The 13,348-nt window shown below is 42.8% G+C and overlaps 3 protein-coding genes across 3 annotated transcripts; 1 reads left to right on the top strand and 2 right to left on the bottom strand.

Moving 5' to 3' along the window:
• Nucleotides 1-211: 211 nt before the first annotated feature.
• Nucleotides 212-3,911, bottom strand: LOC135614132 (cleavage and polyadenylation specificity factor subunit 3-I-like). The gene is made up of 5 exons (XM_065111167.1): nucleotides 3,665-3,911; nucleotides 3,428-3,525; nucleotides 2,566-2,611; nucleotides 2,341-2,490; nucleotides 212-2,157 (listed from the first exon to the last, which is right to left on the bottom strand). Exons 1-5 carry the CDS (start codon nucleotides 3,830-3,832, stop codon nucleotides 520-522), a joined length of 2,100 nt encoding a protein of 699 aa, XP_064967239.1. The 5' UTR covers nucleotides 3,833-3,911; the 3' UTR covers nucleotides 212-519.
• A 271-nt stretch (nucleotides 3,912-4,182) lies between these two features.
• On the top strand, nucleotides 4,183-9,152 carry LOC135614135 (small ribosomal subunit protein mS86 (rPPR1)-like). Its single transcript, XM_065111169.1, has 2 exons — nucleotides 4,183-5,449; nucleotides 8,709-9,152. The coding sequence occupies exon 1, from the start codon at nucleotides 4,248-4,250 to the stop codon at nucleotides 5,424-5,426; it is 1,179 nt and encodes a 392-aa protein (XP_064967241.1). The 5' UTR covers nucleotides 4,183-4,247; the 3' UTR covers nucleotides 5,427-5,449; nucleotides 8,709-9,152.
• Nucleotides 9,153-10,285: 1,133 nt separating this feature from the next.
• Nucleotides 10,286-13,184, bottom strand: LOC135614134 (uncharacterized). The gene is made up of 2 exons (XM_065111168.1): nucleotides 12,985-13,184; nucleotides 10,286-12,582 (listed from the first exon to the last, which is right to left on the bottom strand). Exon 2 carries the CDS (start codon nucleotides 12,471-12,473, stop codon nucleotides 10,584-10,586), a length of 1,890 nt encoding a protein of 629 aa, XP_064967240.1. The 5' UTR covers nucleotides 12,474-12,582; nucleotides 12,985-13,184; the 3' UTR covers nucleotides 10,286-10,583.
• Between the last annotated feature and the right edge of the window lie 164 nt (nucleotides 13,185-13,348).

The following is a 13,348-nucleotide window of genomic DNA, read 5'->3' as shown; positions in this document are numbered from 1 at the left end:
CAACACACAGCACAAATTGTTTGCTAGCAGAAAGAAATTAAGACACCTCATAGATCTGACGGAGAATCCCACTCTTCATAAGTTTAATCGGATAGATACCAACATGACCAAAGATTCAAGATAAACACCCTGTAGTGTACATACAAAGCAACAGGTGCAAAATTTTCTACCAATCATCATCCACATGCAACAACCAAAAGGTTAGCGACGATGAAAAACACTGTCAAATGTCATATAAGGAAACTCAGAAACAATAATGTTACAATAACGATAATATATTCTAACAGTATATCTGAGACTATTGCACGGAACATGGTCAGCTCAGAGTTTCTTTGACAATATGCATCAGGATGGATTCTAACAGTACATCTGAGACTATTGCACGGAACATGGTGAGCTCAGAGTTTCTTTGACAATATGCAACAGGATGCTGAAAGTGGGATAGGCCTCACAGTACTCTATCCGCCGAAATGCTGTTTTCACCCTCTCCTTTGAACCGTCGTTCCTTTACAAGATGAATCAGGATGCTGAAAGTGGGATAGGCCTCACAGCACTCTGGATCCGCCGGAATGCTGTTTTCACCCTCTCCTTTAAACCCTCGTTATCACACTCTACTTCACCATTCTTTCCATCCAGCCGTGCGACGTCCCCATCAACAGTGACAATCAACTTTCCTTCCTCTCCAACCTTGACGTCCCCAAAAAGGGAAACGAGTAAACTGTAGATGACTTTATGGGCCATTTTCTCCATCTCTTCTTGTGTCTTCTCAGCTTCTGCAACAGCTGTTACCTTTGGACCTTCTCGGCTGATGTTCAAGATCATAGCAACCACAGAGTCAGATACCATATCGCTAATTGGGTCAGATGGCCACTGCATTGTCACATATTTCTCCGTTTCCTGCCGTATTGTCACTCTGTCATGCACAATCAATGTAGGTACATCAGGCTCTTCTATAGGAGCCTCAACGCTTTCATATATTTGCTTCAGCCTATGCTTTATAACTGAAAAAGCACCAGAATAAGGGATGGAGATCCTCTGGGTAATGTTTGCAGTAGAAAGCTGAGAGAAGACATGAAGATCATCCGGTGCCATTATCTGATATGTAAAACCCTTCTTGACAAGTAAGCCACTAACTGTTTCTCCTACTTCTGGTGTCTTCTCAGCTAGCCTTCCAATAGTTTTAGCCATTTTCTCAGAAGTGAAGTACAACTCTACTGATTGGCAATTCTTAGGTGTCATGATTTTTGTATTTTTATCCGCAAATTGGCCTATAAGCTTCTGCTTAAGCCTTCCCATCTCATTGGCTTCTCCATGTACAAGAATTATGTTTGGTGGCATAAGCTCATTTAAAAAAGCACTTGTCTGTGCAAAGTCTGCATGAGCTGAAAAAGAGTTGTAGTATACTTGCATGTTAAGAGGAGCAGTGAGACCATTCATGAGGGTGACTTCTTTGGGCTCATTGAGGATAGTTTTGGCGAGAGTACCCTCCACTACATACCCAGGAAGCACACAAGCATTTTTCTTATCTGAGCACCATTTATCAAATAGTTGCCTCGAGAGACCACTTTGTAAGCTACCTGGACTTGCCATCACAACTGAGGGACCAACATCATCAAAATTCTCTATGCTCTTCAATGGAGAAATGTGCTTGAAGTCAAAGGGGTTCGAATTTGCAAATTGGTTCCTGATCCTCTCATTCATTGCATTTATGTAGGTCTGATAGACAGCCATGCACCTTTTGGCAAGGGGAGAGGCATAATATATCGGAATGTTATGGAACTCAGGGTGGTTCGACCAATACTCATCAAGGATAAGGAGCAACTCTTGGGCTCTGCCAAGAGCAAAAGCAGGGATGAGCACACGACCGCCTTGAGAGATTGTCGAGTGGATGACATCCGTAAATCGTTTCTCCCGTATAAGGCGGGGCTGGTGGAGCTGCACGCCATATGTGGACTCAATGATACAGATGTCCGGTGAGAACTGGGGGATTTCAGCAGCACGGAGATGGCGATCTTCCTCACGGGAGTAGTCTCCAGTGTAGAGCACCCGGACACCAGCAATGTCAACCATGAACATGGCAGCGCCTAGGACATGACCAGCAGTGTAGCACCAAAAGCGAATCCCATTTACTTCCACAGTCTGATGAAAATCAATAACCTGAAATGGAAATAGTGGTTTAAGTTGCCCATCGTGTTTACTGTAATCATCCAAATGAGACAAAAGACAAACAGATGCTTCTGGAGAAATCATCCAATCAATTTCAAGCAAAAATTAACTAATGAAAAAGACAGTGAAAAGACAACATTAGTAGTGTTAAACAATATTCTAAAGATGTAATACCTCAATTTTATCCATCGTGCGAAGTATGTCTTGCTCATCATAGAGCATATCCTCAACTGAAACTTTGCTCACTTTGACATAGTCCGACAAAAGAAGCTTGTAAATAGCCTTTGTAGCATGAGTCATGAAAACCCGACCTTTAAACGTAGTCTGGAATACATTTTAAACATGTGAGCATGAAAAAGTATGGTTATGAAATCTCTCAAGAAAAAAAATGGTGCACACCTTTTCCAAGAAGTATGGAAGCGATGCAGCATGATCAAGATGAAAACTGAAAATTAAGCCAACATTCGACCAAGTTAGATCATTTCGCTCAAAAGTTTAAATGTGACATCCATAAGTGGTGAATGCAATGAACGGAATTAACAAGAAAAATAATTGGTGAATGCAATGACCTAAAGTGGACTAACAAACACTAGGTTTCCTAGATCCAGCATGTTATATGATCATAACAAACACTAGGTTTCTTAGATCCAGCATGTTATATGATCAATCAACCACAATCTAACTAGGACCTGATGAATAGCACTTGGAACCATAATTCACTGCCAAGACTAAATTGGATTGCGAGTTAGAAATGCTTGATTCAAGCAGCATCATCTGACAAAATGCAAAGTCTTCCTGGGATTCTTAATTCCAAGCGACAACTTCCAATGAGACGCAAAGTCTTCTTTTTGAAAATTTTATCATGTGCATATCATATGTCCTGAGGGATCAACTTGTACTGCTGATCCCCTTTGTGGTTACAATATGATGAGAAGAGGTAGCAAGAAGTGCAACCTGACAGGTTATTGCAAGGGAGACAATCAACATGTGACAAAAAAGAATTAACCAAGAAGAGGTTGTGCTCTGTCCTGCAACAAGCAAAATACAAAATTCTAGCTTCCCGTGTCTCAGTTAGAAAGATTCATCCGGAATAGGATAACAACAGTCCACTCTTTGCGCTTGCTTCTTCGGTTCACTTTCCACTGACATCTATTACTATTTGTTTGAGCAATAGGTCAAGAAGCTAACAAGTTAAAAGTTGCAATATACCCAATATACAATAGAAAAAAGGAAGGAAAAGGAAAATGGAATGACCACATACTGTGTGACGAGAAGCACATCAATAGTCGAGGGATCAATCTCGTCGAAATAAGGCAGTGCAGCCATCCCAGAGTAGGCCGGATGAATCCCACAATCAAACTGCCATCCGAAACCAAGCGAGAAGCTTAATGCAGCATCTATACAATCTCATACATGGCAAACTCATCCCTCACCGAGTATCTAAGCAATAGAAGATAAAAGATATAGAACGAACGCAGAAAAGGTGACGGCTTTTTACCAAGACGATCTTTCCTCTGTAGGACATGTAGACGCAGGACCTGCCCACCTCACTGCCCGCCCCCAACGGGGTGACGATAAGCTGATCCCCCTCCCTCGGCCCCGCCGTCGCGGCCGTTGTATCCCGCCGCTTGAGAGACGAAGTCTGGCCGGTCATGGCGGATGCCATCCCTCCCGGCCGCTCGATCACAGCGAGAACGACGCAAGAACACCAACTCTTCCTGTTGCTAGGGTTTGATGAAGAAAGATTTGTCCGACTCCATGTGGATTCTTAAACTTAGACCTGATTAAGTTATCGGATCGGATGCCCGATGATCTATAGGGATCCGATTGCCGAAGACGATATCGGATTGTTCTGGGTAGGATCCATATGTGGATACGGGTATTTGGATTCAGATCAACTCGGCCGAATTGTACCACTCAGACGAATGGTTACATTTTTTGGATTCGGATCCATTTTATTAACCTGTTCGGACCCGACCTGGTTACATACTGTGCGACGGCGTCTACCGGGTTTGAAGTGGGAAGATAAACACCACATGCGGAAGCCGCCCGAAACCTAAACCTCCCAAGATTCACTCGCCATGGCCGCCGTCGCCGCTGCTCGCAATCATCTCCTTAACCACCTGCGATACCGCTCCTTCTCCTCCGCGTCGGCCATCCTCAACCCGTCCGATCCTTCTGCCGTGCTTACCAGCAAGCAGAAGTCCCGCGCCGCCCTCGCCCTGCTCAAGTCCGAGACCGACCCCTCACGCATCATCGATATCTGCCGCGCCGCCGCTCTTTCCCCCTCCTCATCCCACCTCGACCGTGTCGCTCTCTCCAACGCCGTCTCCGCCCTCGCCGACTCCCGTTCCTTCTCCCATGTCCGTTCCCTCCTCGACTCCCTTCCGCGCTCCGACCTGCCCCACTCCATTGTCCTCTTTGGCCAGGCTGGCATGCTCGAGGACGCCATCCGCACCTTCCGCGGATCGAACTCCTCTTCCGTCCGCACCCTCAACGCTCTTCTCTTCGCCTGCATCCTCGCCGGCCGCCACGACGAGGTGGGCCGGATCTTCCGTGAGTTCCCCGGAACCCACGGTATTGCCTCCAATGTAGAGACCTACAATACCGTCGTCAAGGCCTTTTGCGAGTCTGGCACCTCCCGATCCTTCTATTCCGTCCTCGATGAGATGTGCCGCGCCGGGATCAAGCCTAACATGACCACCTTCTGCACCGCCCTCGCTGGGTTCTACAAGGAGGAGCGGTTCGACGACGTTGACAAGGTCTTGGAGCTTATGAAAAAACACGACTGCCACCCGGGGCTCAGCGCCTACAACGTGAGGATCCAAAGCCTCTGCAAGCTCAAGCGCCCGGGAGATGCGAAGGCACTTTTCAAGGAGATGATGACCAAGGGAATGAAGCCAAATTGGGTCACGTTTAACCACTTGATATTTGGGTTCTGCAAACAAGGCGACTTGGAGGAGGCCAAGAAGTTCTACAGGCAGATGAGGGGTCGAGGGTGCGTTCCAGATAGCAGCTGTTACTTCACTTTTATGTACTACCTCTGCGAAGGCGGGGACTTTGAGGCGGCGCTGTCGGTGTGCAAGGAGACCATGGCGAAGAACTGGGTCCCGTGCTTCTCAACTATGAAGATGCTTGTGAAAGGGCTTCTGAGCAATTCAAAGGTCGAGGAGGCACGGGAGATCATGGAGAGGGTGAAGGAGAAGTTCTCGGGCAACTCAGATATGTGGAAGGAAGTGGAAGAAGCATTGCCTCAGTAGTCTCAAGGAAGAAATGATAAGTGGTATTTCTTCTTGGCTTTTGTTTTATATGTTGTATGATAGGTGATAGTGGTTTGAGTTTTGCTTAATAAAGGTGTGGTTAACTATATATGAGTAACCTTAATGTTTAAGTTCTTTATCAAACTTATGTAGCCATGCTTTTGTGAAACGCTAGTTTCTGAATCGTGGAACTCACAATTATCTGCAATAGGGGAAAGAAAAATAGAGGTATCATCAGTGGCTGACTTGTGCTGTTCCAAGTCTTTGACCTAGTTCCTATCTTACTTGGAAACCAAGACCTGTAGCTTATGACATCCGCTTTTTAGGCTTAGTTTCATGTAATGGATATTGGTCATGTTTTTTGGTTTCTTACTTTTTGGCAGCCCATGGATTTCTCCATGTTTGAAAATCTTTTTTTATCCATTCTTGTGATTTTCTCTCTTTGTCTCTTACCTTGTCCAAAATTTTGTCATTTACTGCTTCATCCAATAGTATTCACCGCTGAACAGTAGTATTCATACTATGCTTTGTTTATGATTGTGTTTTATTAGTTGCCTTATCATGATTGTTGGAAGACTTAATTCCATCTAATGTTACCTAGAGTCTTGATGCTGCTATCCTATTTGCCAAGATGCCTTTCCAGCGCATTGTTGTCAAAGTCTTAACTCGAAAGTTCACTGTTGCTTCTCTCTATTGTAACAGTGAAAGTCTATGATACTCTAATGATCATAATCAACTGTGATTACACAAAACCTTGCCATCAAATGGGACATTAACCTATGGTTTTTATAAATCTGTTTCTCACCCTGCAGTTAGTGTTGTTCCACTAGGCCTAAGACTAGCCTACCTTTGGATTCAACAATTCATCACTTTGTCTCCCTTTAGAATTACTTAGTTTTCATAAATTTCTTTGTTTCCTTGTTCATATATTCATGCTTGAATCTTAATAAAAATGATGTAATGTGTTATTGAGGAATGTATTTTTTATGCACGCTTACAAAGAAAAAGGGATGAAATGTTTTTCCTTGTTCTTCAAAATGATGCCATGTGAACATGTAATAGAGCTCAAATGCTAGAAGGTATAGAAAAGAATTATCTTGTATTACGACTAGTATAGATTGATATTTGTATATATGTTAACTATGCCTATCACACTCAATAATCTTAACTATGGCAGGCTTCAATGGATTCTTTATAAATTTTCATAGTGATAACAAATAGTTTGAAATTGGATGGAGAAATATTTACAATCTGTATTGTTAACTAGTAATTCAAGGTTTTCTATCCTGTGTTCCCACTGGTCTACTTTTATTTGAGAGTTTTGTTCTGCTTGACCTTTATACATTAAAAATACTTAATTACTATCTATGGTTCAAGTCAGAGGCATTACCTAATTAAAGTTGATTATACTATTTAAGTTCTCCTGGTTCTGGCCTTGTCGATTGAGAATCTCTTTACCTTGTCAGAATTCCCTCTCAGAGAGATCTCACACAGTCATGGAAGTTCTCATTTATCTCTATTTTCTTCAATGTGCAACTCAACTATTGGAGTCTTTGCTTCTATCACTTTTTCAGTTCACAAAGTATCTTCAGTGTGCACCAAAAATGTATATGACTTGTTCAGCAGCCAACCGTTGGCATAAGTTTGAAGTCCTTTCGACTATACTTCTGTTTTTCATCTTTTTGTAGTCCTGTTACATGTAGATTCAAGTGAAAATGATAACGTAAGGATATTCATCAGGGAAGAATCCCTCCATACCCAGCCCGGTGTACAATCATCACAATGTGGCATTTCACAGCCTTCAATTATAAATACATGGATTTGTCGGAAGCAGCATTTATCCGAATTATCAATTTCCTTCTTCATACAATTGCAGATCAGCACTTTCTGAGGCATGCTAGTGGCATTGAGCTTGCAACATCCCCTTGCCTTAATGGTGTAAAATGCTTGATTTAGCTCCCTGCAGTGGCCATAAAGTTATATCATGTTATAGCAGAACCTCTCACTCTAGGGCTCAGGGTAAGACTTCTAAAGTGTTCAAAGATGAAGAGGATGGTGCTTATTGATGTTGACTTTCACTCCTAGAGTGTGATTACAATACAAAGGACACAAACTTGGTCATTAGAAGATGAGACCATGATCTCTTTAGCTGAACACGCATGTAGTAATCTGACTTCTTAAGGAGCTGCCTGCTTCAGAAGATATAGCATCGTTAAGCGGAAAGAACCATTGGCATTTGGACGTTTGGCACTCACGACATATGATCTGGAATAGATGAATATTGTGGCTGGTCAGACAAGTGTTAAGTGTCACCATTATGATATCTAGGTTTATTTTGAATTTTTCTCTTGTAAAATCAAGGCATGCCTAACTGAATTCTTTTGAGGCAACATGCTTTACCTATTGAGTAAGTTTATTTGTGTTATCTGCTTAGTTAGTCTCTTTTTGGACTTGCATGTGTCACTATCTGCATGAACAACTTGGATGAGCTATTAAGCATGATGCTTAGTAAGTCCCTTTCAGCATGTACAAGGGCAGCTAACTTCCACAAGAAGGTGATAGGTTCCTTTTTGAGATAACTTATGCTATACGAACTTTAGCAATGGTAAGGTTACTCCTTTGTGACTTGAGAGACCAAGATTCGAGTCATGATAATACTTTTAAATATTTAAAGGTAAGACTATGTATATTGATCCTCCCTATACTCCGCACTGGCGAGAGCCTCATGCACTGGGTATGCCCTATGCTATGTGAACCTTACCAACAATTGCACTTTCTTTTTGGTCAGGTGCTTTATTCGAAATTTGTTGAACAAAGACTAACCAATTGCCTTCTGTAAATAAAGTGGTCCACGAGAGTGATTCACTTTTAAGTTGGCTTAGTAACTGGCTGACTGGATTAGCTGCTTCCTATCTTACATATTTGAGAGCACTCTATGGCCTGAAATGTGTCAAATTTAGATGGGAGACCCTGCAAGAAATGCGTCGAGGCTACAATTTTTGGATTAATATGCACAATTTTGTGGTCAGAATTGCTGGCACTACTTTTATAGGAAAAGGGGATCAAGATATGTGCTATCAGGCCTCAGTTCCTATTGCCAGATAAGCTATGAAGTTAGGTTACAAATGATTCCTTGCTCTCAGCAGGAGTACCCCTCATTTATACTCTTCAATTTGTTTAGGATCGCAGTCAAAATGACCTCTTTACTTTTGTGATTATGCTTTTATCTAGCTTTTATCTATATCTACTAAGTGTTCTAACATGAGGGATTTGTGGTTGCAGGAGTTCCCATGGGTTGCACAAGTCAAGCTTCTTTCAATAATTTGACAGTATTCATTTCCAAGTATTTACTTGTCAGCATATAAGCTCTACGGGTTCATAAGGTTTTCAGTTGCATCTACTTTGTATGCTTTGTGCCTAGATCTGTCTTCAGGACCAAGTCCAGTGATTGAGATGTTCTGTTTTTTTATCGAAATTTTAGGCTGTCACTGGGACCTATGACGCATGGCTAGGTTGTATCACTGGAATGTTGGACTAGACAATATATATATATATATATATATATATATATATATATATATATATATATATATATATATATATATATATATATGTTTGTTTTTACAGTAATTTTAGACAAAGTTTACTTTTTCTGTTTATAAACTTTTCTTCTCTTTCTTCGTAAGAGAGTTGTAGATTGAACTTAGAAAAGTGTTTGCCTATTCATTCTTTTGTGTTTTGTTTCCCCCACAATGGACACTAATGGACCTATTACAAATGGTAGTATATATTGTGTTGGACCTATTACAAATGGTAGTATATATTGTGTTTGCTTATGTGATATTTCCAAGTTCCTTGAGGATAAGATTCAGTTATGTATACACAGATCTAGAGAGAAAAAAATCTGTCAAGCCTGGATTAAATGGAATGTGGAAGACTGTCCGTCGATGAAGAATGGGTTCATCACCCTAAGAAACAAAAAAAAACTTAATGGGGTAAGACGGAGTTGTAAAAGCGGTGGTGACCTTTCCATATTGTAATTACAATGTCGTCTTAAAGATGAAGCTAATCCCTGTTATTGTAAAGCTTAGTTTTGTAGGGTATGCTTCAAGAACCTGCTCACAGGATTGAGGGTGTGTATGTTGCAGCTTCAAGAATGGGTTCACCCTAAGTAGTAGTTCTTTTTTACATTCTTGAATGCATTTTGTTCGCATTCAAGTCTTCTCTTGCTACTCGCTCGCCTCACAGGAAATGGAAAATGGAATTGCTTTCCGGCTCTTATCTACGCCAATCACTGGACTTAATTCCCGGGAAGCATTGTAGCCTCCCTCTCCATCAACGCCACTGCTGCTGTGGCTATCGCCTACTTCATTCAACAAAGATCGTTCACAGGGATCTAAAAGCCAGTAACATCTTGCTAGATGAGAACATGAACCCTAAGATAGCAGATTGTGGCAACGATCAGACCCATCAACACACTACTAAGGTTGCTGAGACATTGTAAGCTCGACATGCTCCGTTCCTGCCGCTATTAACCTACAATTCAATTAGCATCTTCTCAGCTTCCTTTGTGACATGCAGTGGTTACATGGCACCGGAGTATGTTCTGCATCGAACCTTCTCAACTATGAAAGGTTCTGGAGATCGTCACTGGCGTCGGGCGATTCTGGGAACCTTGTTACCTATGAAAGTGCTTCACTTAGACAAGCATTACACTTGATCTATTCACTATAATATCAGAGACACTAGAATGTTTGTCTAGTGGGCGTCTTGCCCATGTGTATCCTATTAACAAACGTAAGGAGGAAAAACAAAAAAGACACCAAATTGTCAAACTGTAACTTGGTTTCACAAACATATACAGTTCAACAACCAAACCAATTCAAGCTTGTAAATAGATTGAACACAGTTTACATGAAACTTCCTGATTTAATCACACAATCAAGATCCTCATACTAAACTTCCTACTCTATGGCTTATAACAAGATGCACTAATCCAACAAGAAATCGGAAACAAATGACATGCTATCAAGTAATTTGGAGTAGTGACAGAAATAATGATTACGTATCAAGTAATCAGAGTGCAATCTTCATCAACCAAAGGGGTGCCTACTAACCCATTAAGTTTCTTAACGCTTGTTAAGAAATGTCTGTGATTCATGTATTCACACCAAAGACAAAACCATTGCTGAATGAAGGTAAATTACTTGAAGGTGCCTGATTCCGCAGTGGTGAACGAAATGGGTTTGGTGTCACCGGATGGCTGATGTGCAGGCCAGCTCCACGTAGCACCTGCTTAGCATTTGCACATGATATTTCAGACATTTCGGTGAAGAAAGTCGGGACATTCATCGACTTAATTAGGTCGATGGCACTTTCCCAGCTCCCATAGTTCTCCAGTCCACAGTTCAGAGCAACCACAACATGCGGAGAAGATAGGTAAGGGGCTTGTTCCTGATACATTCCTCTCACCATGTTGACTCTCAGCCTACCACTAATTCCTGAGAAAGTCCCTGATAGGTTACTTGGAACTTCAGGACCAATCATAACCATCTGTATGTTACCCAACCCATTCAGCAAATGCCCAATCTCAGCAAATGCAGGCATCCAATCTAGCTCTCCCGCAGGGCCAAGGTAATGCACAATCACCTCTTTCCCTTTAATTAATCGATTCTTAGAACTTATAGCTAGGGCAGTCACTATATGGTGAACTGTCAAAGGGTGTGAGAGTATTGCAGAAACAGGGCTTGACAATGGGAGAGATCGGAGATTATAGTACTCAGACCAACCGGAGAGAAGAGTGGGATTCGAACTTCCATTCAAATAACCCGCTAATGCTGAATCTGGTGGATACTCCCCATCGCCTAGACCTCCCCATGCCTCTGAGTTTCCACTTGTCTTTACAGGGAGGAGGCCGTATGGACAATGAGAATAGCAATTGCATTTCCTTCTCCACATTCCTTTCTGATGGACACCCTTTGTTTCAAGCCATTTGCATGGGTTTTCAACAAAGCAAGGAAAGATAAATATCTTGATAGACAACTCTTCCTCTCTCTCCATCATTGCTCTGTAGAGACCGCATACACCCTTGTGCGCATCCTTCCAGTGCTGCTTCTGGCACACAGGGCCACAATAAACCACTGCACGACATCGTCCACAACACAAAGACTGATCCCCATAAATCTCTTTGTCACACATCGCGCACTGCCTCAAAGTAGTCCAATTGGTCATCGCTTCAGCAGGAGGAAGCTCTTCCTTGGGTGGTTCCAGACACTTTGCTGCGGCCGAAACAAGCTTCTTCTCCTCATATACCTGACTCGTTGGATGTGAAATGGTGACAGCAACAAGGTCCCCTCCCTTGCTGACTTCAGGAGGCCACTGCACATCGACTGTCTCAATAAACGGTTCAAAATTCATAACCCTTCCTCTTCTGGGAGTGCTATCATCAGCCCATTGAAGCAACGGGTGCACAAGAGCTATAGCTTTCATGAAAGCATAGACATATCGGAGCTCCTCAAGCGTAGGATTTCTAAACCGCAGCCCACCTGTTGAAGTGCATCGAGCGACATCAATGGCTGGAAACCTATCAGGGCCAGAGGATTCCAAAGCCAGTGACCTTATCATTCTCTTATTGGAAGGGGACAACAGTGGTTCTTGATCAAATAGGACTCTCAGCACTTCCACATTTGGAACTCGATTCGTCTCCCTAACTCCAGTCATTCTCATGGCATCCTGCTCAGATTTGAACAAGTGGAAGCCAAGGTCCCCTCCATCTCCACCAATGAACTGAGCACAAGGAAACAATTGCTTCTTGTTGGACCAGTCTGTGTCCTTCCCAATTCGGATGCCGAACAGATGCCGTGGCCTCAGCCTTTTCCACGGTTCAGTACGGAAGAGGGCGGCTGCAGCCCGGAAGAGGGATTTGATGAATGCCGGAGGAGCTCCTTCAACTTTCAGAAGGCAAGTTCCACAGCTAGGTCCAAGGCCCGGCCCAGAGCCAAATTGCTCTTGGAATCTGGCAAACAGGTCCTTGAGATGCACCTCCATGGTGTAAATGCTTCTGTTGAAGAAGGAAAACTACAGATCGCCTTTCCACGAGAGATCCCTCGATCCAAAAGAGTTGTCAATTAGCGACCTCTAATTTCTTGCACCAGCACTGCAGAATCGGCACATATATCTCAATAAAAGATCAAAAACTAAAGATCTGAACTGACTCGGATAAACCCAAAACCAAGAACAAGGAAAACAATGCTCGATTTTGCTTCAAAATTCCACAGAAGCCGCAGTAAACCCACCGCAGAAGCCCACAAGAAAACCAAACTCATCGAGATATAAACTTTCACAAGTTTATGAGTTCCGGATGCCCACAAAAGACTGAAAGATTAAAGCTTTTTAATTCTGTTCAAGAATCAACAAGCTCGTACAATAATGCCGCATCAACAAAAACAAAAAAAATCGCATTGCATCAAGGAATAGGGAGGCAGATTTGCCAGAAATATTCAAGAAGGAAACCTAAACGAGAGAGCGGAGAGAGAGAGAAAGGGGAGAAGGGACTCACTAATGCTCCCTGCAGACAGGGATCCAAAGAACGGAAGGTCTCTTCGTCTTCATCTTCTTCAATCCACGGTAGATTTAGTCGGCAGCAGAGGACGCACATGATCAATAGCCTCAATATGCAATCGTCTACCCTCTGAAGAGGGCATCCAGAGAGGCAGTGCATGCGAACGCATGCTCGAACGACGTTGTGATCCGACGGTTCCCGTGGATAGCATCGGACGAGACGATTCGAGAGATTGGAGGTGCTCGCATATGTCGCCGACCAAAATTTGCTTTTCTGACCGCCCAAGAATAAAAGACGGACCAAAGTTACCGACCCACACTATCACCCGCATTAAGCTATAGTGGGTCCCACTGTGGTAACC

This window comes from Musa acuminata, chromosome BXJ2-6, assembly GCF_036884655.1.
Source record: "Musa acuminata AAA Group cultivar baxijiao chromosome BXJ2-6, Cavendish_Baxijiao_AAA, whole genome shotgun sequence".
Lineage (NCBI taxonomy): Eukaryota > Viridiplantae > Streptophyta > Magnoliopsida > Zingiberales > Musaceae > Musa > Musa acuminata.
Note: the sequence above shows the minus strand (reverse complement) of the source record. Positions and strands in the feature narration are given on the sequence as shown.

Bases quoted from the DNA above. Each gene is read 5' to 3' on its own strand.
- LOC135614132 (XM_065111167.1), bottom strand. From the start codon at position 3,832: ATGGCATCCGCCATGACCGGCCAGACTTCGTCTCTCAAGCGGCGGGAT. The intron at 2,612-3,427 runs GTATGTGGTCAT...CTTAATTTTCAG, and splicing joins GATGTGCTTCTCGTCACACA to TTTTCATCTTGATCATGCTG. The intron at 2,491-2,565 runs GTGTGCACCATT...AATGTATTCCAG, and splicing joins TTCCATACTTCTTGGAAAAG to ACTACGTTTAAAGGTCGGGT.
- LOC135614135 (XM_065111169.1), top strand. From the start codon at position 4,248: ATGGCCGCCGTCGCCGCTGCTCGCAATCATCTCCTTAACCACCTGCGA.
- LOC135614134 (XM_065111168.1), bottom strand. From the start codon at position 12,473: ATGGAGGTGCATCTCAAGGACCTGTTTGCCAGATTCCAAGAGCAATTT.